This window comes from Taeniopygia guttata, chromosome 2 (assembly GCF_048771995.1).
Source record: "Taeniopygia guttata chromosome 2, bTaeGut7.mat, whole genome shotgun sequence".
NCBI lineage: Eukaryota > Metazoa > Chordata > Aves > Passeriformes > Estrildidae > Taeniopygia > Taeniopygia guttata.
Genome location: NC_133026.1, coordinates 71,616,337 through 71,643,483, shown reverse-complemented (window position 1 = coordinate 71,643,483; position 27,147 = coordinate 71,616,337). Strand labels below are relative to the sequence as shown.

The following is a 27,147-nucleotide window of genomic DNA, read 5'->3' as shown; positions in this document are numbered from 1 at the left end:
AATTTATCAGTCAATCACTTGATTATAGCAGTAACAGCCACAAAAATTCTAGTACAAACTATGTCAAGTCTCAGATCTACACTACCTATACAGTCATGTATGAGCAAAACTATTCAGAGGTACTAACCAAATGCAACTACTGGCAATTTTTTCAACTTAAACAATCAGATTTTTGACAGTCAGGCCACAAGTGCACCTACAGTAAAGACCAAAAGACACTAAGCCTGAAAGACCAAGAGAAGGTAGAAGGTTCCTTTGCAACATGATGTTAGGCAGATATAAAGCAAGTATTTTTGGTGCCAAGTACACCAAGAGGAACCCACACTGCACCTTTGTTTGTACTTCATCTAGCAACTCCAGGACTTTCACTTAATGAATTGAAAAGTTTCCTTATCAGATTGCTTTCCAGGTGGCTTAGTATAACAAAACAGAATGCTCTCTTTATTAGACACTAACATGTCTTGTTGGATCATCTTGTACATCCTTGCACATAAGGAAAAGGCCTTACATACATACAGGACAATTCTACAATAAATTTGAATGGCAGGATAGATTACATTAAGTACTAAATGGTAAAATGTGGCAGTAATTAAAAAAGTGACTTAAAATTCTGGAAAGTCAATATAAACACTTTCTTTTAGGCTAGCAAAAATGAGACTCATTAGATACCATTTCAGAGAACATTAAAATAATGCAATACTACATCTTACTGAAGATGCATTTAAAAAAAAAAGACACCGAATGTTATTCACTGCATAAATTATTTTTGCAAACTATTTTTTCTCTAAAAACATCTCCATAGCAAAACACACTTCACCATCTGGGTAATTACCAATAAAAAGTCCAAAGCTGTCAGAAGAGGCTGCGCATCCAGACTTTATAGTCCACCAAGGCGCAAGGCTTTCGCCTAAGGCAATGTATAAAATTATGCAGAACAGGAACACTGAAATGTGTCTGTAGTAAGTCATTATACACCCAAGATAAAACCAGTTTAAATGAACTGCAGTGATTTGAAAAACTAATAAATATCTCATATGTGCTAACAAGTACTTCACACAAAAAAATAGGAAATGAAGTAAACAAAATGTGTCTATAAAATATGATTCTTTTTATTAAAAAGTACCTCCATCACTGACTGCCACTCTTGAATGAACAGACACTTTTAGAAACAGCATTTTCAATTTCTTTTTAAGTTGCTATTACATCATACCTATAGTACCTTTAATACTGTCTGAAGTACTGTTTGTGGAGTTAGCACTGGCGCTGGTCTCTAACCCATAAATACACAACTCTTTTGACTGATGACACTATAGACCATATGAAAGTTCTTCCTGATATCATTAGCCCGAACTGTCACCATAATTAGAGTACACATAACATACAGGAAGTTGGAAGAGAAGACGGCAGGCAAGCAGTGGAGGAAAACTTAGTTCTAATGAGTCTAAGGTGAGGATGCTGATCTTTCAGAGTAAGTGCTGTCTGTAGGTTGTTCTTTCAAACTCTTACATAGTGAAGCAAGGTTAGTCTTCAACCACCAATTATAAAAGTCTACAAAAAAGCTTCTTAGCTTCTCTCCTATGTGTCCTGTCTACTCTTGGGTAAAATTCTTCCTTGTCCAATATCCTCAATGCTGCAAAAATGTGGAATAATAGTGCCCTTGATTTTTCCTCTCTTCTGGCCTCTATTTTAAATTCTTTCTTACATTAAAATTTCAAGTTCTGTTTCTGTTGATAGTACTGATTCCCTAATCAGATAAAATTTATGTAATTTTTTTAAAATTTATCTGTTGCAAATGGTCTGAATACCAGGAATAAAATCATCATAGGTCTGAAATGTTACAAGCAATAATGATCTAATGTTGTACTTCTAGATTCAGATATAGTGTGGTTTCTTAATGGACTGGATTTTCAAAGCAGAGGGACAACCTGTTGTTGAAGATCTGAAATTCTAACCAAAAAAAAAATTGAAATCACTCTAGGTCTCCAAAAGAAAAATACTAGCTTTCATACCTTTTCCTCTTGTATAGAAATTAGTGGTTATTGATATTTTCCTAATTTCACACAGTTTAAAACGTATGTTTTCAACTTTGTTACTTATTCCTTAATAGCTTTTAAGGATATGGCCAAGACCTAAGCTTTCACACTTGAATCCTGGATGGAATGATTTAATTAACTTATCTCTCCTGACATTCATTTTTTTTTTTTTTTTGCTTTGATGGTTGCAAAGTGAGAGTTTTACAACATGTTAAACATTATGATATAAAGTGACAGATGCAGGCCTCTTCTGCCACTAGTAGTTGTGATGATTATAGTACATTATTTTCTTCTCGATCTTTTTTTTTTTTCTTGGAAACTTCAGTAAGAGTGCACAAACCTCACTAGGAAAGGTTCAGAACTGCCAACTTCAAGAATAGAAAGGAGAAAAGAAGAGTTAAAATTGCTTTCCAGTTTTATTGTCCAATTGGCTTTTCATTAATGAATCAGCTAATATAGCCTGTTTATAAACTTGAGGTGATTCTGCTTCAGAATAGCAGTCTTTTATAGGCACTTAACTGGTCATACCTAAGTGCACGAGAGAATAAACTGTGTCAAAAGTATAACTGTCCTTTAGGTAAGAAAAACAGAAGACCTCCCAAACCTGCATGCCCATGTTTAAATTTTTTCCCATTGCAGTTTACTACTCTAGAAAAGAATGTGCATGTGAACTGCCCTGAAACAGAAATTCCTCCTTCCAACTGAAAACTGTTTATTAAGAATCTGCAGATTTTCATATGCAGCAAAGCAGATTTTGCAGCAAACATCTCAATAAGATAAGGACAGCAGAATTCCTCATATACTGAACAATGTAATTTTTTATTCTATACAATAATCAAGCATCACGTAAACAAAGGAAAAGAATCATGTGACAGACATGAGACAGGTACACTTAACTGACTTGCTCACTTAAAAACTTCAATGCATTTACTGATTTGCACATTTCATCACTTGCCATGAAGGGTTCAAAAAACAGAAACAATTCTAACTTCATGGTTGGCAGGTTCACCAACTCGCAAAGTGCAAAGTTACACACTGCAAATTCAACACGGGATGAGAAGGGATGACCATTCAACATGGTGAGCTTTTCCATGTTAGATGACAAATAGGAAACTGCATATCACTGGATATCTCATGAAACAGAATTAGCCTACGGATGTTAATTTGGTCAATACCTGTCCAACTACAAATAAGTAACATTTAAAAGAGATGTCCCATTCCTCCTTGATTTCCTGCTCTGAACAGCTCATTATTATTTAAAAAAAGCTGATTACAATAAATACATATTCAAGTTTTTGAATTACTAGAAAGAAATTCTAAATCTTCAACAGTTATCAGCGCAAATACTCTTATGCTCAAAAGTTGGTAGTTGATACACTAGCTACATGCGAATCATACGATGGCATTCACATATTTACATGTTTAGGATTCCCCAAGACTAAGGAAGTCTTCAACAGAAAGTTAAGCCTGATAGATAGTCGCAGACTCTCCAATTTTAATCTCCTGCAGTGCTGTATAAAAAAAATTTAGTTTATAAATCAGCCAACCCACACTATCTTTATGGAAGTAATTAATCACAATTTAGATCCAAATAACTTCTATTGCAACAAATATGTTTATTTTCCTTTAGTAAACACATAATTTGGAAAACGACTAACTAGATATTATTTTCATTAAATTCTCATTTTTATCAACCAAAACTGAACACTCAGCCTTGTTAATTTGAAGTTTTTCTAGTGTCCAGTTTGAGCATGGGCAACCTGCTTAAAATCTCTATGTCAGTTTCTCTCACTTTAAGATGGAAAAAAATAAATATTTCAAATAGAAGACTGTAAACCTAGCACAAGTCATAAAATCATTAGGAAAAAAAATGCTAGAGCAGTATAAAGTGCGGTTCCACTCTGAAAAGTGACTCTTAAGACTGGCATCAGTTTTCAGGCTTTTAATTAAATCAGCATCAAGTTTGTTCATTCACAAGAAACAAAACCTTCTTTCTCCAAACCATTAGCCTGTACTTTAGTATAGTAGGCCTAAACAAATTTTTCCACTTGAAGAATACTGTAAATATAAAAAAATTAGGTAATTATATTGAAAGTTATTTTTAAAAATAATGTATGGAAGCACAGTACTTGATTTTATTATTTTAGACAGATAAATAAGATAAACGTACATCTTTTTTAAACATGTAAAAAATTTTGATCTAATATTATGATGGGAGGAGGTCCCATTTTTTGTATCAAAATTATATCTCTCTTTTTCATAATACCTCATTATGGAAGAACTCTATATTAGGAAAAAAGTGAAATTTATCACTGCTTATGATTTTATATATGGGTTTGTGGCAACATACAGTACATTTCAGTGGTGACTGCAGTAATGTTTTCACTCTTAAAATCAGTTATTATTCAAAACATTGTTAATTCAATGATTAGGCATAATTGTCAACATGGGATTCAGAGCTCATTGTAAGCAGAGTTTTTTAATCTTTACTTCTGTAGAAGACCAGTCTTCAAAAAACACACAAAACAGAACAAAATTCAAGTATGAATTCAGATGGCACTGACACCAAAATCTGAAAGTCAAAATGACAAAAACACTCTTGTAGGCTAACAGAGGTCTGTACTGGGACCAGTTCTATTAAATATTTTTATAGTTGACATGGATGAGAGCATTGAGTCCTTCATTAGTAAATTTGCAGACAACACAAAGGTGGGAGCTTGTGTTGATCTATCGGAAAGAAGGAGGGCTGTGCAGAGAGACACAGATCAGTTGGACGGATGGGCAGAGTCCAGCAGCATGAAGTTTAATAAGTCTAAGTGCCAAGTTCTAAATTTTGGCCACAATAACCCCCTGAAACATTACCGGCCAGGGACAGTGTGGCTGGACAGTGTTCAGGCAGAAAGGGACCTGGGGGTGCTGGTCGGCAGCAGGTTGAACATGAGCCAGCAGTGTGCCTTGGTGACCAAGAAGGCCAATGGCATCCTGGCCTGCATTAGGAATTGTGTGACCAGCAGGAGCAGGGAGGTCATTCTGCCCCTACCTGGCACTGGTGAGGCTGCACCTTGAATGCTGTATCCAGTTCTGGGTCCCTCAGTTTAGGAAAGACATTGAGATGCTTGAGTGTGTTCAGAGGAGGTCAACAAGGTTGGGGAGGGGCTTGGAACACAAACCCTGTGAGGAACGGCTGAGGGAGCTGGGGTTGTTTAGCCTGGAGAAAAGGAGACTCAGGGGTGACCTTATTGCTCTTTACAACTTCCTGAAGGGAGGTTGTAGTCGGGTGGGGGCAGGTCTCTTCCACTGGGCAGCAACTGGCAGAACAAGAGGACACAGTCTCAAGCTACATCAGGGAAGGTATAGGTTGGGTATTAGGAAAAGAATTTTTCACTGAAAGAATAATAAAGTACTGGAATTGTCTCCCCAGGGAGGTGGTAGAACCACCATCTCTGGATGTGTTTAAAACGACTGGACATTGCACTTGGTGCTATAGTCTAGTTGAGGTGTTTGGGCACAGGTTGGACTTGATGATCTTAGAGGTCTCTTCCAACCTCCTTATTCTGTGATTCTGATATCCCTTTTTAAAAAGGAGGCATTTTTAAAGCTTCTTTTTAATAAGTCCCTTCTCTCTATGTGTCAGTTCCTGATATAACTGATGGACTTTACCTATACACTACTGCATAATACTTTTAAATCGCTAAGGTGACCAAATCCAATTTTCATTGACAACTTCCTTTTTTCCAGAAGAAGCCACAAAATGAAGGGTTTTTCAAATACATACACCCTCACAAAATATTTCAGGAGCAGAGAAAGAGAAAATTGTAATACCAAAACTTCTACTTAAATGCTGCTTAAATGTCTACTAACTCTAAACACGTTTAAAAAAGAGAAGCACAAAAGGTACCAAACTTTGCTCTTAAAATAGCAAATGTCAGTCTTAACATGTACATCACAAAGGTAACTATAAACTGTACATGCCTTTCCTGAATTAAGAATTTCAGATTACTAACACTCTTGCTGAATAGGGTAGGATTGTACTATCTGTTTCAAGGTGAGTGTTCAGTGGCCTATCATAACAGATCTAAAAAATGAATAGGCCAACTAGCAGTTTAAATTAAAACTTTGAAACAAAAGCCATTAAGAGTCTATTTCCTAACAGACTGTATTAATGACTGTAAAAAAGACCTGGATGCCAGCAGTGCAACCCTTGTGTTAAACAAATTATGCCAAATTTCGACAGCTGTACTTCTAAATGTTGACAACAGTATTTCAGACTGACAAGGAAAGAAAGAACATGAGACTATTCCCTACAGTTGCTCCCTTCAGGATGGAAACTCCAGAAAACAATGCAAGCATCCACACTACAAGGAAGCAGCCTTAATGCCTCTCAGCTGCTAGGTTATGCCATCACTAACGAGACTGTTGACTGTTTACCTTCCAATTACTCAAAAAAAATGGGAACACACAGAACATACTTGTGTTACATTACAAGCTTTCCATCCATTTATTTTCTGGAGAGAACATTACCCAGAGCTACTCTAAGAGTTTAGTTTCTAATCAAGAGTCCAAGACCTGGTGATGTTACTCTTCCCACAGACTTTCAGAAAATATTCACCAAGATATACTAAAGAGTGCACTGAGATGTGTGTTAGGAAGAAGTAAGAAGAGTTTACATTTGGCACAATGTCTGCCATTTAACTGCCTGAGGTGCAACCTCCAATTCCTTTAACTTCCCTCTTTTAGAATTTTTATGCCAAGGAAAATCGTTAACAGAGAAAGAAAACCTTTTGATGGTAATAGCGAGGTCACATTGTAAGATTATTAATTGGATTTGATAATATTTTTGGCACCTTTCTATGTGGTACTCTGTTCTGAATCTAACAGTAAGAAGCACATAAAAGTGAAGAGCAATGCACAGTTCTCTCTTCTGCCCATGTTTAAAATTTACAATATCCTACCAAATTTAATTGTCACTTCACATCTGAAGTGCTTCACTTCCTTAAGAGTCTTCATGAAAACCTGCTAAAAGTGTTGAGTCCAAAAGAAGTCATAACTGATTTCTCCTTTCGTTAAAGAAAATTGGCTGTTCCATATTGCATGATCAAACAAATTTCAAATTACATATAAAAATTCAAATTAATATTTTTGATATTGAAGCTGACTCACAATACACCTTCCTTTTCTTAAGCACAAATATATCCACCAAATTTGAAAAGCTCCATGGAATCTTAGTTATTTTCATTATTCATTACTCCCTTATTTCCTATATATGCTAGATACATAGTTGACAATGTTGTTGAGTTACTGTTCAGCATCAATTTCAGAGGTAAACTGCACTTTGAAGTCAGGGTACAAACCAGAAGAATTCTTTAAAAATATATACAATTATATACATACACCTTTCTTTGATAAACAACCAAATATTTATTAAAATTCCTAAACATACCAAATTTAACAATCCTATTTGTCTAAGGAAAATCAATTGCTTTACTTAGTTGAATATAAATTTCATACTGAGTATTAGAGCTTGAAACTATTAGTATTTCTTTGAACTGAAAGCCTGCATGTATATATATGAAAAAGATAAAATATTTTAAGGACTTATATAATGGTGTTGCTAACCTCGTACTGTCAGCTTGCTATACAACTGTGAGTTCATTTCTTTGTCTCTCTTGTAACGTCGAAATTCATCAACAGCTTCCCGTACCACTGTGACCGTCAAAACAAATCCCTGTTAAAGATACAATTACGCAGTTCAGAATTCTGTGCTAGAATAGACAAGTAGGAACACTACACAGAGTAAGAACATGTGATTAGAACATTTATTTTTTAATTTGGATTTCAGTCTTTTATTCAATAAGTTAAAATAGTATCTTGGTTTAGTCCAGGAAAAAAAAGATCATACTTGCACATTGTACAAATATAATTAGAGTAACTACCTGCCCAAATACAAATAGACAGTATTTCGAAATGCAAAAAAGGAAGATGCTGTGGATTACTTAAAGACAGCCTTTATAGTTTCAATAAGCTTATTTCCTTATCATCCACAAACTTTAGGGCTTTACCAAAAACATTTAAAAAGCCTCCAATTCTAATGCTGCAAAGTTGTCTTTTTCCTAATACACAGAAAAAAATAAATTAATGGCTAGTTCAATAATTTTGCATCTTAAATGCAGCTATTTAGCAACACATCACAAATATGGACAAAGGAAAAGAGGATTTGTTCTCAAAAATGAAGTGTCGAAATACTTTGGCTGCTCCTTTCACAGACAATGCTACTGCAGCTTCTACTGGAAATGCACAGACTGTTTCACTCAGCTGTGATGGTCTCTGTGATGGTGTCTAGAAAGGGTGGTAAGCTAACAAACACAGAACAATTCAGGGATAAGCACATAAATTTCCTCTCTACCTCTCTATACCTCCTTAGATCAGATCTTCTGGCTTAGACTCAGCACTTGAGATTTTCACCATCAATGAAAGAGAAAGAAAATTTTTACCAGTAAAAGGATCTTTCATTACTATAAGATGGATACAAAATTAAAATATTAACAAATCCACCAACAATAAGATTCTACATTATCCATCTAGCTTCAGACAACCACCATTTTATAGAAGAAAATTTATGCCATTAGACTTGCAGAAGTTAACATTTTGCCAAACTTCCCCTAATATCCCAGCAATATGAAAGGAGTGAAGGTGTAGAAAGTGTTGACTGAAAGTGTTGACTAAAATCCTCCTACAGATTTTAAAAATATTTTGCAGTTCTGACCAAAATTCCAAGGCGTATTCAGATGTGACCTTACAGTCGAGCACTACTTATTTGTTCAAGTTTACATTAGCTAAAATTCTAGTGAAACTACATAGAACAAAAAACTACCTATGCAGAAGGCATTAACTTTTTACTCCCCAGGGCATAACTGAATGAAAAAAATCAGTTTTTCTCCCTTTCTGACAGCAGTATTTTCATATTCTTTGGCAATACAGATATTTAAGTCACATAAAAAAGGGCACTCCTGAAGCACCTTCAAACATATTTCTCATTTGCACACACCTTGTTACTAGACAGTAATCAAAACACAATGCAAGGTGCTACTTGCAAGAATTTCCTCTAGCAGCCTCTTGCTGAGCAGCTGAGTATGGTTGACCATGACTATGAGGAACAATTAAAGAAAGACATTTCTCTTTTTACTCATTGGCTCAAAAGAAGTTTATACTCTTCCAAAGGAGAGCTAAAATTGTGAAGCCAGTTTAACAAAGGAACCTGTCATCTTACTTTAACTGTAAGCAGGTAAATGTCTTTAGTGTACTGCCTACAATCAAACCTGTATGCTTTAAAATCTTTTGTATGCTGGAGTGGAAATGAGAAGTCAATTCCCTAAAAAAATTTGAAAATAAATTAGCAAAATAGTCTTGTTTTAAGAAATCTGGGGCTTGATCTAACTGTATCTGTATTGTAAAAAACTGTTGAAATAAATCAAAAACAAACAAAAAAATCCTAACAAAACAACCCACAAAATCTACATAGACCATCAAAAAAACCTCAAACCAGTTCTAGCAATAGTCAGCTTCTAGTAATTTGGTTTTATGTATGAGGGAAAACAATTTTCCTTTAAAATGTTGACAGAAAATACAAGTCATAGTTGCTCCTCTGATTGTTACTGAAGATTTATCAGTAGTTACATGTCCTTCAAAAAAACCTAAACTGATCTGTTAAGCAGCAAATGAAGATCAACCAATCAGACTTAAATGTTATGTATTTTCTTCATGGATGCTTAGCTTTGCTCAACATTCAATTGCTGCCCTTTTACTTGGAGGGTGATTATTAGTAGAAAAGCTATTAAAGTAGAAATAAGTGAGTTTAGCAAAAAAGCATATTGAAACACTGGTATTTTCAAGCTATATGTGAAAACTGGGATGCGTAATTCAAAATACCTTTGAATAAGACAAACATACAGAACAGATCACTGGTGTTCACAAAATACAGTATTTTCTCCCTTCTTTGAGCAGGACAGAAGTGAGCTGAGATGCTAGGGGTTTAATGGTTTCTTTCCAGACAAGGTTGACTTCTGTCTTTTCTTACTGTGTCAGTGACAAAACTTTGTAAATATCCATTTAAAATCCCACTGTTGAATAAGCTTTCTATCTTGAAAGTGTTTTTTTGTTGCAGAAGAAGCAAAATTCTGGGAAGAGAGGTGGGAAGAACATCCAGGATGGTGTCTCCATTTATCTGTAACTATTATCCTTTCAATTATTATCCACAGTTAAAAGGACACATCTTACAACAAATAAAACAATGAAATACATTCAGAATATTTACTCTATTGACTTGTTAAGAACGACCTTCACTCAAGCAGTCAGCATGTCACAGTTCTTCTTGAACACTACTGAGAATAAATGCTACTGAAAAATACCAATTTTTTTTAAAAAGTTTAAAACATAAGGCATTTGCTCTTCCTGCCTTTAAACCTAGTATGGGGGGACTGGGAAAAAGATGAAAGAAAAGGTAATGATCTGGCTACAAATAAGAAAATAATTCCAAATCATGGCAATACAGATGGCAGACTACCAAAAGGGTCACCTCTGACAAAAAATCAGTTTTCAAACCATAGGAAACCTGAGTCAGAAGCAAGTGGTTTGAACAGTTTCCCAAGAAAATACTGCAGAGAGCTCAATAATAAAAAGACATATCAAAAGAAGGCCAGTGCAACTGGCAGGGTGATCAATTAGGTGAAGCATGTTTAATTAATAACTTCTTTTCAAGGAACAATTTCCTCCTGATTTATTCATGGCTTAAAATATTTTTGTGAGAAAAGGTTGTGATCAAAACTGATACAGAAGGAATGCAAAAAATTTATGCTCACAATTCTGAAATTGTCTGAAAACAAGTCTGGAAACATAAAATAGTCACCAAATAACAATAAATGGAAAGATATTTAACACATAAATTACCTCTGTTATGCAGTAAGTTTCTTTAGTAGCGGGAGCTTTTTTTGCTGGTTGTTTTTTTTTTAAACTCTTGAGTGACCAGCAGGCAGGATGAAGCATTAAACATTGACACTAGCTGGTTAATAAAAACAACCTCGCCTGTGGAGCAGAGGCATAGTGGGCAAGTGTAAGGGAAGGCTGTCAAACATCAGCTTTCAAATAAGCATTTTACTTCTCTTATGTTCTTTGACCACTGCAGTTTACCAGTTGCAGGTTTATGCAATGTACATAGACATGAACCTTTCACTGACATTAAAAAACCCCAAATTTCTATTTAATGGTATTTTTCTGTTTACCAGAGGAGCCCAGTACGTGTACAGGTAGCCTATTTTCAGTGCTGGTACAAACTGTGAGCAGGACACGATGAGAAAATAGAGATTCAAGAAAAACTTGAACTGTTCATATAAAACCTAAAATGAAAAAGAAAGTAGATAAATGTCTCAAAATTTCCATTTGTAATATACATAAAATATACTTTTTCATTATAGGAGATTTAAAATGATTATATGTCATACTGTTATAGATGGCATTATTACAGTACCTATATAGCACAATATATTATATACCATCACACACTATTACATTAATTTAATATTAAACTGCTATTTTTGTCGAGAAAAATCCATTGATAGTATTGCCTCTTTTCACTCTTGAAAAAGCAATTTGCTAAATTTGGGGTATTTTGAAAGCTGGACTATGTATCAAGATCACTGTGCAAAGATTTATATATAGGTACTAAGATATATTTATTACTAAATCAAAGATTTGGTTTAAACTCGGAGCTAATTATCCAATTTTTAAGTGAAGCCACAGTAGATTTATCACAGAATACATTGACTCATACTCCAAAACAATGTCAGATGAAGAGATTCCTTTAGTAATTAAAAGCACCACTTCAGCAAGCACATGTTCTCAAGATTGCTTTGGTTGTAATTACAGTGCTAAGAACATTATTCATTTTATAGAATTTTGAATCTTCAAAGTCTTTTCTTATTTCTTCAGTAAGCCAGGGTAATATGGCAACTCCAGCAGCATTAAGAGAAGTGGTTACTGAGCTTGAAACACTGAGACTTAAGAAAATTAATAACTAATTATTTCAAAGATAAAACATTCAAAATAGATCAAAAGCCACATTCAGAGATGGTGTCCATTTTTTAATCTTAAAATTCAGTTAATATTAAAATGATTTCTGCATAAAAAGTAAAGTTCTTTGACTCATATTTATTGTTCTTATCAGTGCAACATTATTACTTAATTATGTAAAAACCTATGTGCTATGAAAAATATTCAGGGAAGTTCACAGTGTCTTTCTGGCAGGCACATCGAAGTACTGGTATCTCAAAGCTGTCAGTTGAGCTAAAGACTACCTAAATAGCCACCAAGCATAAGATTTTTTTTCAGAGCGTGGAATGCTATTTCATGACTTACCAATAAAACTGTAAAGATAAAAATGTGAAATCAGAAATTGTCAGAAAAGTCAGAGCCTTCTTCCAAACTGAAAGTATTTCAGGCTGAACCTGCACCTTGTGTTCCTAATGAAGTTCATACACTCATTTCTGCTAGTATGCTCAATTGTTTACAAAAACTTGATACACCAGTCAAATAAAAGTCCAGACAGTACTTTAGGAGATGAAGATCTCGTAGGAGAAGGTGGAAGTTAAAAAGCACCTTCCTACAAATCTTTTGAATCCTGGCAGACCACTGACATTTAATTCAATACAAAGCTAAGCACTTCAGTTCAGTTAAGCAAATTGAAAAGTCTCCAGCTATATAAAACTAATGAAACTAGTGCCTTGAAGTTCAGGAGAGTTATCTGCAAAACATGCCCATCACAGAAGGTATGTTTTATGGAAGCTTATGCAAAATTCCTAAGCAACCGTATCAAGATCTATATGAAATTGTGAATAGAACAGACTGGTATAAAGGGAGAAGCAGCAAGTATTTTATCTAATGTTCAGAAATTAGGTGGTATTTTGGAAATGTTACAGTTCTTTTAGCCAGCAAGTAAAATTCTGTTAATCTAAGCATTATTTTAAGTTTTTATTTGGACATGAAATCATTGAATATTACCCCTGCCAGCCTCAATGTTTAAAAAATCAAGAGAACATAAAATTCCACATGATGAAAATTTCAACCAGAAAAGACCACTGGAGTCAATATTTATGACTTTGTTATATTTATGGTTTTGGAATCAATACAGTGATGCTCCCTACAAATTATTTCTAGTAAAGCAGCATAAAAAAAAAAAAAACCAAAAAAAAAAACACCACCAGCTACACAATATTCTAATGAATGAAAAGTCTTATTTTATATCTAAAATTAAAATTTGAAAACATTCCATTTTCATCAACAAACTGGGTTTTACATTTAGGATCTCACTTCATTTTGAAGTTACTACTGAATTTTCAAATACTAGCACCAAATTAAAAAGTTGATTTGACCTATTGGCTAAAACCAGGATTTTTAAATGATCAAAAAAGAACAAACATTCTCTCTCACAATAGGGAATTGCAAACTATGTCTGATCCCTAAAAGGAACGTGAATCTGGTTCACGATTTGTAATCCACACTGCAAATTTTGTGTTGCAATAATCAATGGCTTACTATATGCTTAATGAATTTTGTGACCTTTAGGAAAGCATATGTGGCTTAACCAATTTCAGTGTATTTAATAATTTAAACTTTGGAAGAAAACATTTACTTTGTCCAATAATGATGAGAATATTTTATCCACATGTGATAAGTGACATTTTATTTTCCTGACAGGAGATGATCAGTCTTAATTACAAGGCCATTAATTTTTTTTGTTGTTTTAATACGGAAATTAATTACAAAACACCTGTCAGTCTTTGGACTAAAGAGGCCAGAAGAATAGAATCGATACTCTTATAAATCAGTATGATCACTTAAATAAAAAATTTAAGAAAATTAAGCAATTAATTTTGCTATGGGACACAGGACTCTTGGATGGTATTTGTAAAAATATGAGCAAAAGTGTAATACTAAAATTTATAATTTCACACTAGGATACATTTTTAGGTTAACTACTTAAGTTTCAAAAATTGTTTCTCTATTGCTAAATTTCATTATAACATCACATTTTTTAAAAAACTATGAACTAGACAAAACTCACAGTTTTTAAAAAACTATGAACTAGACAAAACTGTAATGTCTCTTTTGTCTTCATATACATGGTGTATAGTACAATCAAAAAACTGAAATTAAAGCACAATATGGCTTCTTAGGAGAAAAGTGACAAAAAACTTTTCACTCCGCAACAAAAGTATTTGCTGAAGAACTGCACTCAAAGTCAAAAATATCTGCAAAAAAGACTGCAATAACAAATGCAACTCTGAAAAGTGTTAAACTAGGCCTACTTGTGATACAAATTGAAGATATGAGTTGTTTTTGTCCTTTAAGGAGCTGTGCATTTTGGAATTCATTATTTATTATACTTTCAATGGCAATGAGTATGAGAAAAGATCCATGGGACTAAATTGTAATCTTTAACTATTTACTTATCAATTGGAGTCAATCCTTTGCATGCAGAACTGTTCATTTTTTAAAAAGAATTACAGATTTCTAATGCTGAATAGAAAAGTGCAAAGAAACTCATCTCAAATTTTAAAAGCTTCACTGAATTTCAACCACTCAAACTGCAATTAAATACATATCCCTTTGAAAACCAAACAACTTAATAAAAATGCAGCCTTGCTGTCGACTGTTAATTTTCATTGAAGTCATTGAGACAAATACAGAAAGAAAAAGAAGAACCTGGGCAAATAAAATTATCTCTTTGTGGAATAGTCAAAAAACACTACAAAACATACAGTCAGCCCAACATTAGAAAACACTAGAAAACTAGTGGCCTTACCCCAGGTATAAATGTAAAGATGTTGTACTTTTGATTTTTTATGGCATTTTTGGGGTATTTTTCTTCACACTTTTCAGGACACCCAAGCCACACTGTACGAGCCTTCAAGTCTTTCTTTCTTCGACAAATGTTTATGAGCCAATCAGAACAACTGAAAAGAAAGACAATAATTTATTTTAAAACTAAAAATGTACTATACAAGATCACAATTTCCAAACCTGGAACCCTTGAAGGCAAATACCTATGAAAAACAGGTTGTGGCTAAAAATGTTTGCCACATCTATATAAGCAAGCATGATGTTAGCTTCTAATATTTAGGGTAATTCAGAGTACTGAACTCACCCAGACATATGCATATATAAACTCATATATTTATTATATGAGTTATCTATTATTATATATTATTATATTTAATACATATATTCATATATTTTCTGCACATTCTTTGCAGAAAATCCTAATACACTAATGAGAAGTTTCACTACACCATACCCTGACACAGGTTCAAAAAATTCTAGTTAATAAGATTCTGCATCATGCCTTATAGTCTTTGGCTAAACTCTTTATCTTGGATTACTAACATTCAGATTATGCTAACGATTGAAGAGGAAATAAGGCTTCTGTTTGATACAGTTTAAAAGATCTCAGAAGCTTTGGATACAATTACCACATAATTTGCAAATCTTCAGTTTCCTCCGTACCACTGCTAATGTCACAGCGTCAAATATTAAAAAAAAAAACAAACCAACAAACCAAACCTAACAAACAAAACCAGAAAACCAATCATAACAAGCCCACTATGTAAATGCAGATTGCACAGGGGAACTTCAGTTCACAGAAGAAAGGAATAGCTTACAAATCTACTGAAGAAGTTTAAACCATGAGCAGTGAGAGAAGAGCTCACAGCAACCTCTAAACTGTATTTTGGACAATGATACAGGAATGGTGGAAAGGGGTCACAACAAGGAGGAACAAAACCTGACAAATGGAATGAGGCTCAACACACTGTTTACTAACAGCCATACATCAAGGAACAAACATGGATGTGACTCAACTCACATAATGTAATGAGCTTATGTACTTGCTAGTACTATCTACAGAGGCAGAAATGCCATCCAGAGACCATTTGCAAAGAAAAGTAGGTTTGCTGTACACTGCATATTCTTGATTTACAATCCCACACATTAAAGGAGAATTTATTTGTATTTATTTCTTAATACAGTGAAGAGGTGCCTCAATCATGTTTGGAGCCTGTTTCAGGCAAGTGAATCAGGAACACTGAGCAGACAGGTCATCCATGTTCTTCACCTACTGCAGTTGACTGATCTGATAACAGCAGATTTCAGCTACATGAGCTGATGAAGTTGACATGAGAAACAATTTCTAGTGAGGTTTTTGAATATACTGGCAATATTCTTGATGCAGCAAAAGAAAACTACCATTAGGAAATTTGTACAAATTTTATTCAAACCAACAGGAAGAACTCAGCTGAGAACAAAAGAGAAATGTATAATCCAATCACCTCAGCACTGTTTACGGGATTAAATCTGTATAGTCAACCTATTCATACGTATTTGGACAGACATGTAAGAAAACAGAAGTCACAACCAACAGTGACGTGTCAAGAACAATCTCTAAAATTGAACTAATTTCACTCTGAGAAGAACCAATTGCACTACTGCTTGAGTGCATGTCCTCGGTGGACTCCTGGGGTTTTGAGCATCCTGTTCTGGTGAAAGATATCCATGGTCATGCCAGGGAGGCTGGATTAGATGATCTTTAAAGGTCCCTTTCAACAAAAATTATTCTATAATTCTATGTCTCTAATAAAATTTAACTCTCAAGACATTTATCATAAGAGAAGTAAAGGAACATTCTTGGAAGTGATGCAGTTGGAAAAATCATAATTGCAGAGTAGCTTACATAAAACCAAAGTAATTTCAGTGTAGACTCTAAAGATTTATTTAGAACTTACTGGGTAATTGACTGTTGAATATTTCTTTTTTCAGACCACAAAAAAAGTAGAAGAGAGAGGGGTACATGCAAAGAGAAGATCAGAGTTCAAGATCAGAAAAATTAAGAAACTACCTGGAAGACACAGAATGCAGTTGAACAGGTACAAATGCAATACAATTTACAGAGAAATAACCAACTGCACAAATACACAACCAGGAAATGTTCAAAAACCAGATGGCAGCTCAGTTACTGCATGAGAATGTTATACACGTGCAAAAAAAAAAGACATTGGTTCAGTGTGGACAAGCATGCTTGTAGCAAGTCATGAATGTGCCCCTTTCTCTCAGTCAGTGCGAGCATGATCTCAGTTGGCTTACAGGACCATTCTGAATACCAAATTTCAACAAACAGGCCTATTGGGAAAACAGAGACTACACAAAAGAGCAAGAAAACAAGTACAGGTGTAGAAAGCAGGGCAGGCTGACTACTAGATACACCAAAGAAACAGAGCTGTTCACAGAAGGCTGAGTGTGGATCTAATATGGTTTCAAGTATGTAAGAACCAGCTGCAAAGAGGAAAGGGACAATTATTCTCTAGGTCCACTATCCTTAACTAATGACAGACCTTCAACGTAAATCAATAAGCAGGCGTGGCACAATATGGACAGATATTGAGTAAACTCTTTTAATGAGAGGGGTGGAGGAGACACTCAAGGAAGCTGGAATTTCTGCGTATCTCTAAGATATTGTTAGATCAGACATCAGTGATAGAAATAATTCATTCTATACAGGCAAGGAATTGACTGGAAATCTCTTAAGGTCCTTTCTTAGTCTGTTTATTCACAATTACAGAATCACGAAACGCACAAATACTGCAAGGAAGGAAGGCTGATAGCTAGCTTACATTGCCACAATCCCCATTAAAGTGTTCTTGTGTGTAGTCTGCATAATCTCATGCTTATTACAAATTAATTTTGCCAAAGAATGGAATTCAAAGATGTTGATTCTTTTTAAAGAAAATTAAGGGTTATGCTAATAGCAAAATTATTCCTAGCAACAATAACTTTGTTATGGAAATACTACTACAGCAATACCCACAAGCTGACCTTTAAAATACTTCAATTTCAAATGCTGGATTCTTAAGATTTTCTCCACTAAACTCTCACTGTGGGATAGATGTAAATACGCTGCTTTTTTTTTTTTTTTTTTGCTACAAAAATGGAATGTGCTTTCATTAGCTTTTCCCAGTCACTTTAAAATAGTGACAAAGAATTATTCTATCACAAAAATTGTAGCAATGTTAATTCAATTTTCAAAATTCAGCCCTTTTATTTAGTAACATACAACTGAGAAATATTATTACTTAAACTTGTCTTAAAGCAAAATGAACACCAGTCTTTCTTTTTCATGATTCCACAATCAGTTTAATGGCTGTGAACAGATCCTGCTGCTGCCAAAATGTCCACTACCACCCTCCACCCATAACAAAGATGTGGATTCTTGTTCCAAGAAAATATTCGTGGCACAAATACTCATGCAACTGAATGGGAAAAACAGGCCTGCAAATCGATTCAGCTGTATACTAATGCAGAATAAAAGGGGATTATTTTCATTTATATCCATCCCCAACCATTAAAAATCTAAAAAAACCTTCAAAAATAGTTGAAACAATGTAGGTGATATGTTTGCAGTAGAAGGCAGAATGATTCCACTCAGTGCCAACTTGATAAAACTACTCATGGCATTAAAGCTTTAAACTTGTTCGTTTTCCAAGGCAGGGATGTGGAGACAGAAGAGACAGCTTAGTTATATAGCGAGAAGTGAAAGGAGAGATGTGTAGGAAAAAAGTTCCAAGGAAAATAACTTTTTCCTGAAGAAAGTGAGCTAGCATGACAGATCTGCCTACAGTCCCGTAGACAGAAATTCCCTGACAATCTTTGAAATCCTGCTTCGTTCAATCAGGTTTTGCATTTGACCTGTAAACAGATGGAGTATTTGATTAGGCACAGTCTCTTTTGTAGAATCATTTCCTAAGACACTAAGGACTTCTCTACTGCTAAAATTAAACATTCACCTAAAGCAACATAATTACACTACCTTCCTTGTCACAGAGTCTCCCTCCTTGAAACTACTTTTTTTTTTTTTTTGCTACAGATCAACAGTCACCATCATGATAATTAGTTTAGCAAATGCCAAAAAGTACAAATGTGAGAGTCATGTCTGACTGGGAAACAACTGCGATACCTTTAACGACGCAGAGCTAAAAACAGTCAAATTCTCAGAGAAGTCACAGATTATGAAAATATTACAGGAATCAGTTACATTCTGCTATTTACAGTCTCAGCAGAAATTACTGTTTTATCAAAGAAAGAATACAAGGTGGACATGCTGGCCTCAGAAATCCTAATCAATTTATATGAATTTAAAAATTTAACACCAATAAAGTCTACCCAAAATTTTTGTAACTCAGATTATCACCATCCAACACATTTCTAATTTGTCCTTGAATTAACATTCCCTAACAGAGAACATATTTTTGAGCAAGGGTATAGACCCTTCCATAGGATTTCTGTATCGCTTCCATGGGCTTTCAATTAACATGAACAGTAAATTTGTACGATAAATGAGAGTAGCATTCTCCAAGCTTTAAATAGGCTAGAAACATAAGATGTAGCATGATCGAGACATACTTCAGATTTTTCTGAACTCTTATGTAAAACCACATATAATGCTAGGGATTCAGCAATAAAAAAACATAAAGTATGTATTTGTCTACTGATTTAAATTTGTATTTCAAATGCCCTTGCCTACAAAATTCAACACATGCACAGAAAGCCTTTTTCATAAGCTAGTTGCAAGCTGTGTTGTCTGTATCGCTATAACAGATGGTATGTATGAAAGATAACTAAATTTATAAAAGAACTTCAAGGCATATCCATTAAATAGCATTTTACTAACCTGCTTCCTAATGTATTATTTTAATATGGAGGAACAATAACCATCATCTTCATATTAGTAACCAATATTTAAACTAAAAACAACAACAAAAACCTACCAACCAAAAAAACTCCCCACTAACAAACGAAAACCTGGAGTAATTGTTAAATAAGAACTTTTAACTTTTTCATAAATAGAGCGTATCTCTATAAGTCAAAAGCTAAAGTAAAAGTCTCAACTGACTCTGCAGCTCTAAGAATAAAGGCTTTTTTTTTTATTTTCCCTTTTCATTACTTTTATCCTACAAGCTTAACTGCCAGTATCTTTCACAAAACAGCATTTTCATCAGAATGGAAAGATAATATAAAAGCTCTATATTGTCTGCAAGGGTCAGCTTTTCCTTATTAGGTTTTAAGTAGCAGAAACTAGTTCTGCAAAGAAAACATACTGTAATTATTGTACTCAACAGGTAGCTTCAGTAATCAGGCCAAAAGCAACACAGTGGTCATGTCATTCTCAAAAGATCAGCATTTTCCCATGCTTCTGCATAACAAATGTTGCAGATTAATTGAAAGCGTACAGGCCATCTTAGAGCCCAAATTAATCCGAGCATTTGATATCCCTTTCACTTCATATGGAAATGCCATTCAATGGCACCATTTTCATAGGGACAAAGTGGTTTTTGATAACAAGTGGAATGTAAATCTCATGAGAAAGAAATCAATCCAGCCCAAAGAACTCCAGAGTATTGATCTATGTGCATTATAATTTCACAAGCTTGAAGAGAATTTGTAAGTTAAAGGGGAAATTATTACAACCACAAAACAGCTGCTATATCACAAAGTTTTCTTTTAACTGTGCTATGAAAGCAAGAAATAAGCAGTTTCTGAAGTGAAAAGTTATATTGGTTGAATTAAGTCTTCAGTTTGTTCAAAATCAAAGACAACATATGATTTAATTATGATTTTCTTGCAAATGTAAAAACTCTTTAAAGAGCTGAAGATTTGCAAATAAAGTTCACACCATTTAGATCTGATCAACAAGTCTGTTGTCTAAACTGAAGTTAAAAGCCAAATAAAAGATTTTTACAAAATAATTTTTCAAGTACACAGAACTTTTTCAAACCTTCCATATTTGCTTCTGCAAAGAAGGTGAAACTTTTTAGACTAAAGAGTAACAGTTTGTGATGTAGCAACAAAACTCTATAAAATATAAATTCTAAAGCTGCAAAGTAAGAGACGAAAAACTTCCTCTCAGAAAAATGAGATTAATCCTAACAATGCAAGAAAGACCAAAACCCCTACTGGGTATGGGGGTTTTTGTTTGTTTGCAACATGTAAAGTGATTTTGAACACAAACACAAGACTTTTACTGAGAACCCAAATTAAATCAGGGCCCCCCTGAGCCTGGCTCCAGAATAATGCCTAGTCTTTTATTGTGTTCATCTTTCTGTCACAGCTTTGAAAAATTTACAATTTCATTTAAAGCATGAAAAGAAATTCTAGATGTTGGAGATTTCAACCTCAGCCAGATGCAGGTACTGATTTCCATAAAAATAGGGTGAAATTCTAAGTTTTGTTTAACTGAACAGGTCTCAGACTGCTTTAATCTTACATTACACTTAAAAGAACCCTGTTTGTCTTCTGGAAATAAGTTTCAGTTGTTCCTTTAACATGAATACACTAACACACACAAAAATTGTCTCCTAACATGATCCTCCATTTCAAGTGTGAAGGCATCTACACACAATTGTATCCCAAACCAACACTTCACACCACATAAAAACACTGTAACTAATTCTACTACTTACTACTGTAAGTAAACACTGCAGGTGTGACAATACAATAGCCTCCAAGTTTTCTGCATGATTTTTTTGTATGATTCTAGGTAATTTTATCAATGCAAATTGGCACTTCAAAAACTCAACTATTTTGTGGGCCCCAGCAAAAATTTGTAAAGTGCTATTATAATGAGAAACCATAAAAAAGAGTAACTTACACCGACTGCACATCCCTGATTTTTATCAATTACAAAGACTCAATAATGCTCTCAGTCCAGATGAAAACTCCCTACTACAATGACAGGTATTTACACCTTCAGGAATTTCTATCCAGCCTAACTGGCCCAGTAGATAAGATACCATGGGATTCACCTCCCCTCCACATCTTTTTCCCTACTTAATCTAAGCAGGCATCTGCAGCTTTTCCATGGGAGTATCCTCTGTCTCCTAACATCCAACTGAAATGTCAAGCTTCTGCTAGGATCTAATGTTCAGTTTTTCATTATTTTTTCCACAAAAAATAAAAATTATCTGCTACGATGTTCTATTTTAGAGAACACTAATGTGATTAAAATGCCTACAGGTATAAATGCAAGACCAAAGGGACTCTTTACTGTGTCCAAATTCAGATGAGGAAATCAGCAAAGCAGAAGTCATACTCCCCTAAAGCCTCTTTCTTAGTGAAGACTTTTCACACACCTATATTAGCAGTAAAGTATGTATAGAGCATAGGAAAAAAAAAAAAAAAGAAAATAATCCATAGTGCAATTTCCTCTCTTTTCCTTCTCAAAAATCCATCATAAATATGACTCAAGTAATTTAAAGAACACATTTGAAAGTTTCTAGGCTTGAAAGCTGAGATGCACCACTCAATTTTAAAAAGCAAGCAGCAATCTTCAGCACTTCTTTGCAGTCTTCAGCACTAATGACCATTTCTTGTGACATTCTCTTAAAATTTTTAATTAATTCCAACAAAAACCCACCTTGCAATTGTCTGTCTCTATCCAAATTCTGTAAATTTCATGTCAGGGTGTAGTCTTTACTCTCTTCATCAAACTTACAGGAATATAACCACAGTAACTAACAATCTAATAATACTCTAAAACTAATAATCACTAATACTTACAGAACTGAACTCACATGAAAGTATATTGTTTGAAAGGTATCTAAATTTTAAGACATGTCCAAAAGATTAACAACTTCTTTAAATACTTATATAATATAAATGTTTTTAACAACTAAAATGCAGGTCTGTACCAGAAACACTGCTTCCAAAATCCATTTACATATACAAACACTACTTCTGTAAACTTTTCTACCTCTCTTCCTTCTACCTTCCAAATACTTAACCCCTATAATAAAGTTAATAAACCATGAGTTTTTGTTAAATCATTATATAAAACAGGAATCAACATAGATAATGCTTTTTAAAGCTTCGTAACAATTATTTCAAAAAACTGAAGGTATACAAAGACAGCTTTGCTTAGGTAAAACAACAGGCCTCTTAATGCACCATGAAAACCAGCTGTGAAGACTTCTATCTAAATCAGATCTAAAACATCTGCCAAAGAAAGCATTCGTCATTTAAACCCACTGAAAATGCTTCCCTCACTTCGCTTTACTGATTCTCAGATTTTATTACTCCAAATTACAGAAAAAGGAAGATTCTTAATAATCCTAATAGCATTTTCACTACTTAGTTTTGCTAAAAATTCATTAGAAAATTACTATTCCCAGGTATTTGCATAGAGCAGAGTTTGGCACAGAAAGTTTTTAAGTAAGAACCAAATCACAAGAGCTAATTCTAGTTGCAATTCACTCCAAGCACACCAGTTAAATTTATATTTTAAGCTTTAAAGTTGAAGGGTTGACTAATAATTAGTTGATGAATTTGCTTTTTTCTTATAGCAATATCAATAAATTTATATATATTGTAAACTTAACACACTAATATCAGCAAAAAGTTGAAAAATTAACCCCTTTACCCTAATGTAATTTTAAGTGAAGTGAGAACCAGGATTACATGCTAAATTATGGACCTCAGATTAATACAAATTTAGCTCATGATCTCTCTTGAAAGTCAGCAAGACACACAGGACAAGCACAACACTCGCAGTTCTTCAGAATGGTTTTGAACAGCTGGCAATGTCCTAGTAACAAAAAAACAATCAAACAAATCAAAAGATTCACTACAAGCAAATTACTCTGTGTTCTGTACTCTGCACACATCACACAGTACAAAGTTACTACTTATTTAATTTTTAAAAAACTTTAATTAAAAGTACTAGTGTGTGACAAACCTAGTGCAAAGGAACTTCCAGCCGCCACAGATAAACCATTCTAAGCCTCTTCTTCTCTGAGAAATTCTGGCTCTTGGTAAAGTATGGTAATCACTCTCATCATTTTCAAAGCCTTCTTCTGACATCATTAGTGGCATTTCATCCAAATGAGAGGACTCATCTTCCGCTTGGTACCTGGCAAAATGAGATAAAAGCACTACAATAAATAAAAATAATAAAAATAAAAATAAATAGCCAATACATCACTTTTTATTACTGGGAATCTCCTAAACTAACAACTTAATTTTTGCCATATGGAATTTTATTAGGGAGATATTTTCATCTAAGCATCTCATGCTTTTTTGTTAACATATTAACAATATATTCTGATTTTAGTTAAAACTGTGCAATACAGCAAAAAGCTAGCAATCATTGTCAAACGTAGTATAAACAATTCCAGGGAAATTCTTAGCTTTTATATAATCTGTGCATACAAAGTTGCAACTTCCTACTTTTCAAAGGATTTTTTGTAAAATTTTGTTAGATAGAAGTTACTTTGAAAAACTTATAGCAGACACAAGTGACTGAATTTTCATGGAGTACAGACTTTATATTTCCACTGTGCTTTTTCAACTTGCTTTCCTGATGTATTTTCTTGTGTGTGCAGGCCCTTGAGCCTCACTTTCTGCACCACACATCAGTATCTTAGTTTTAATTATGAAAACATTATAATTACTCTTATAATTCTACACAAAAACATTCAGTGAGTCAAGAAGTCTTGCCTGTGGGACCTGATGCCTTGAGAGGCTATCTAGAACAGAGGCTAGACATTGTTAAAGAAATAAAGTAGGTATTTATTAAAAAGGCCTTCAAAGGATACACCTTGGGCAGCACAAGAGCCTGGCTGAGGCTATACCCAACACTGACAGCAGGTCACATGTTTTCACACTTTTAAAAGTTTTGGTCCATTAACATATTGGGGTTAATTGCCCAGTTACAGCTTCAGGTTATGAAGTCCCATCCTCCCATGCTCTCGTTGTTTACACTTTTTGCGCCTGAAACTCCAATGGTGTCCTTGGTTCTGGGGTTGGAAAAGGATGGTTTGTCTAACTATTTGTCTAACTAAACTGCGAAGAGAACTTGCTAACACTTTGAATGAAGTTCAGAGTTATATTCTAATGCAGTACAGAATCTGGAACATATGTCAGCTAAAACTTAAGGCATCAGACCCATGGAAAAAAACATTAGGCTAACAATGGTCCTTTCCTCCCAAGAAACTATTATCCACTCTAATTTTACACATGTGGAATGTTTTTAAGTGAAGACAAAACACTGGAATATTCAGTAAGAAAATTCCTCTAAGTGCATGTAAATTGACTAACTTAATCCTTTCATACTTTCATACCTTCGGGAAGATGATTGAAAGAAGATGCACTGTTACCCAGAATTAGTAAGTTTAATTTTTACGAAGCTGTATTTAAAGCCATCTCTTAGAAGGTGAATCCCAGGACTGTCTCATTTTCTCCACAGCAACCTAATCCCAAACCATATAAAAATAGTAATTAACAAAACTGCTAATTCATTCCCTTTATGTGAGTGAGCAGCTGGAGTGCATGGTGCTCTGCCTAGGGATGGATGAGGAGGCAACTGAGAGCTTCTGGGTTAAGAGAAAAGAGAACAGGTAAAGGCAACATTTTAGTAGGCATCTGCTAGAGACCACCTGAAAAGGAAATGCATGTGGGTGAGGCCTTTTAGAGACAGAGAAGAGCAGCTCCACATTCTCAAGCCCTGGTCTTCATGGCAAATCTCTACCACCCTAATATCTGCTGGAGGAACAACACAAAAGGACACAGACAATCCTGGAGGGTCCTGCAGCACTTCGACAACTTCCTCCTCTAATTACTCTGGAGGAGGCCCATGAGACAAGATGCTCTGCTGAACCACATACTCACCAAGCAAGGAGAGGCTCACTGGGGATGGGAAGGTCAACACAGCCTTGACTGCAGTGACCATAAGATGGTGAAGTTCAAGACTCTGAGAGCAGGGGGAAAGGTAGCAAGGAGCTCACAACCCTGGAATTCAGAATGGATTCAGCCTTTTAAAGAAGTGCTTGAAAGAGTCACATGGAATAAGCTCTTGGGGTGAAGAGGGGCCCAAAAAAGCTGGCTAGTACTCAAGGATCACCTACTCCAAGTTCAAGAGATTCCCATCCAATGGGATGGCTCTGACTGGACAAAAAAGTAGCTGTTCAAACCCGGGCAGAAAACAGAAGTGCACAGAGGGTAGGAAAAAGACAGGTAACCTGGGAAATACAAAAACATTGTCCAAGCTTCCAAAGACAAAGCAAGGACAGCTATAGCCAAATGTCATTTAATCCAGCCAGAGATGTCAAAGGCAAGAAGTTTTAAGCACATAGGTGAGATAAGGAAGACTAGGGAAAATGGGGTCTCATTGGATAACACAGGATATATAGTTATACAGGACATGGAAGAGGCTGAGGTACTGGATGCCTTCTGTGCTTAAATCTTGATTAGGAAGACTGACTTTCAGGAGTCCCAGGTCTCAGAGAATAGGAAAAAAGCCTAAAGTAAGGAAGATAGGTGAGGGAACACTTAAACAAACTGAATATGAATATTTTTTCTTCTTGTATATAGTGCATATTACATATATAATAAAATATAATATGTAATAAAACATGTATTATATATTAGTAGTATTCTATTATATATATTTGCATGTAAAAATATAAAAAAGCCATTGGGCCCTGATGGGATGCACCCACAAGTGCTGAGGAACCTGTCAGACCTGTAATTGCAAGGTCATTTCCAATAATCTTGGATCAATCATGGCAACTGGAGGATTGGAGGAAAGCAAATGCCATTCCTCCTTTTCAAGAAGGGCAAGGAGGAAGACCCAGGGAACCTGCCCTTAGCTTCCAGTCTCACCACAATCCCTGGGAAGGTGATAGAGTGGCTCATCTTTGGAAATCTTTTCCAATAAAGGACAAGAAAATTATGAGGAGTAGTCAGCATGGCTCCATCAAAAGGAAGTCCTACTTGACCAACCCAATAAACCTGTAAGATTGAGTAACTGACCTGGTAAATGAAGGAAGACCAGTGGATAGTGTCTGCTTGGACTTACCTAAGTGTTAGACACTGCCTCCTATAAAATTCTCATAGGCAAGCTGCTGCTGCAGTAGCTGGATAAGCAGATAGCAAGATGGATTGAATCCTGTTGTAATGGCCAAATCCAGAGGTTGGTCAGTGGCACAAAGTCTAATTGGAGGCCAGTACACTAGGTCAGAGATCC

The 27,147-nt window shown here is 34.8% G+C and overlaps 1 protein-coding gene across 3 annotated transcripts in view; it reads right to left on the bottom strand.

The window, feature by feature from the left end:
• The window catches only part of ATP9B (ATPase phospholipid transporting 9B (putative)), a 157,156-nt gene that overhangs the window by 116,511 nt on the left and 13,498 nt on the right, over positions 1 to 27,147 (bottom strand). For 2 of the 3 annotated variants that reach the window (XM_030265599.4, XM_030265600.4), the window contains exons 2-5: positions 23,860 to 24,033; positions 14,887 to 15,037; positions 11,309 to 11,422; positions 7,650 to 7,758 (exon numbers count right to left, since the gene is read on the bottom strand). In XM_030265599.4, coding sequence (XP_030121459.3) covers positions 7,650 to 7,758; positions 11,309 to 11,422; positions 14,887 to 15,037; positions 23,860 to 24,033 — 548 coding nt within the window. Of the gene's footprint in view, positions 1 to 7,649; positions 7,759 to 10,976; positions 11,112 to 11,308; positions 11,423 to 14,886; positions 15,038 to 23,859; positions 24,034 to 27,147 lie in introns of those variants that run through there. The other variant, XM_072924195.1, reaches the window with a different exon arrangement.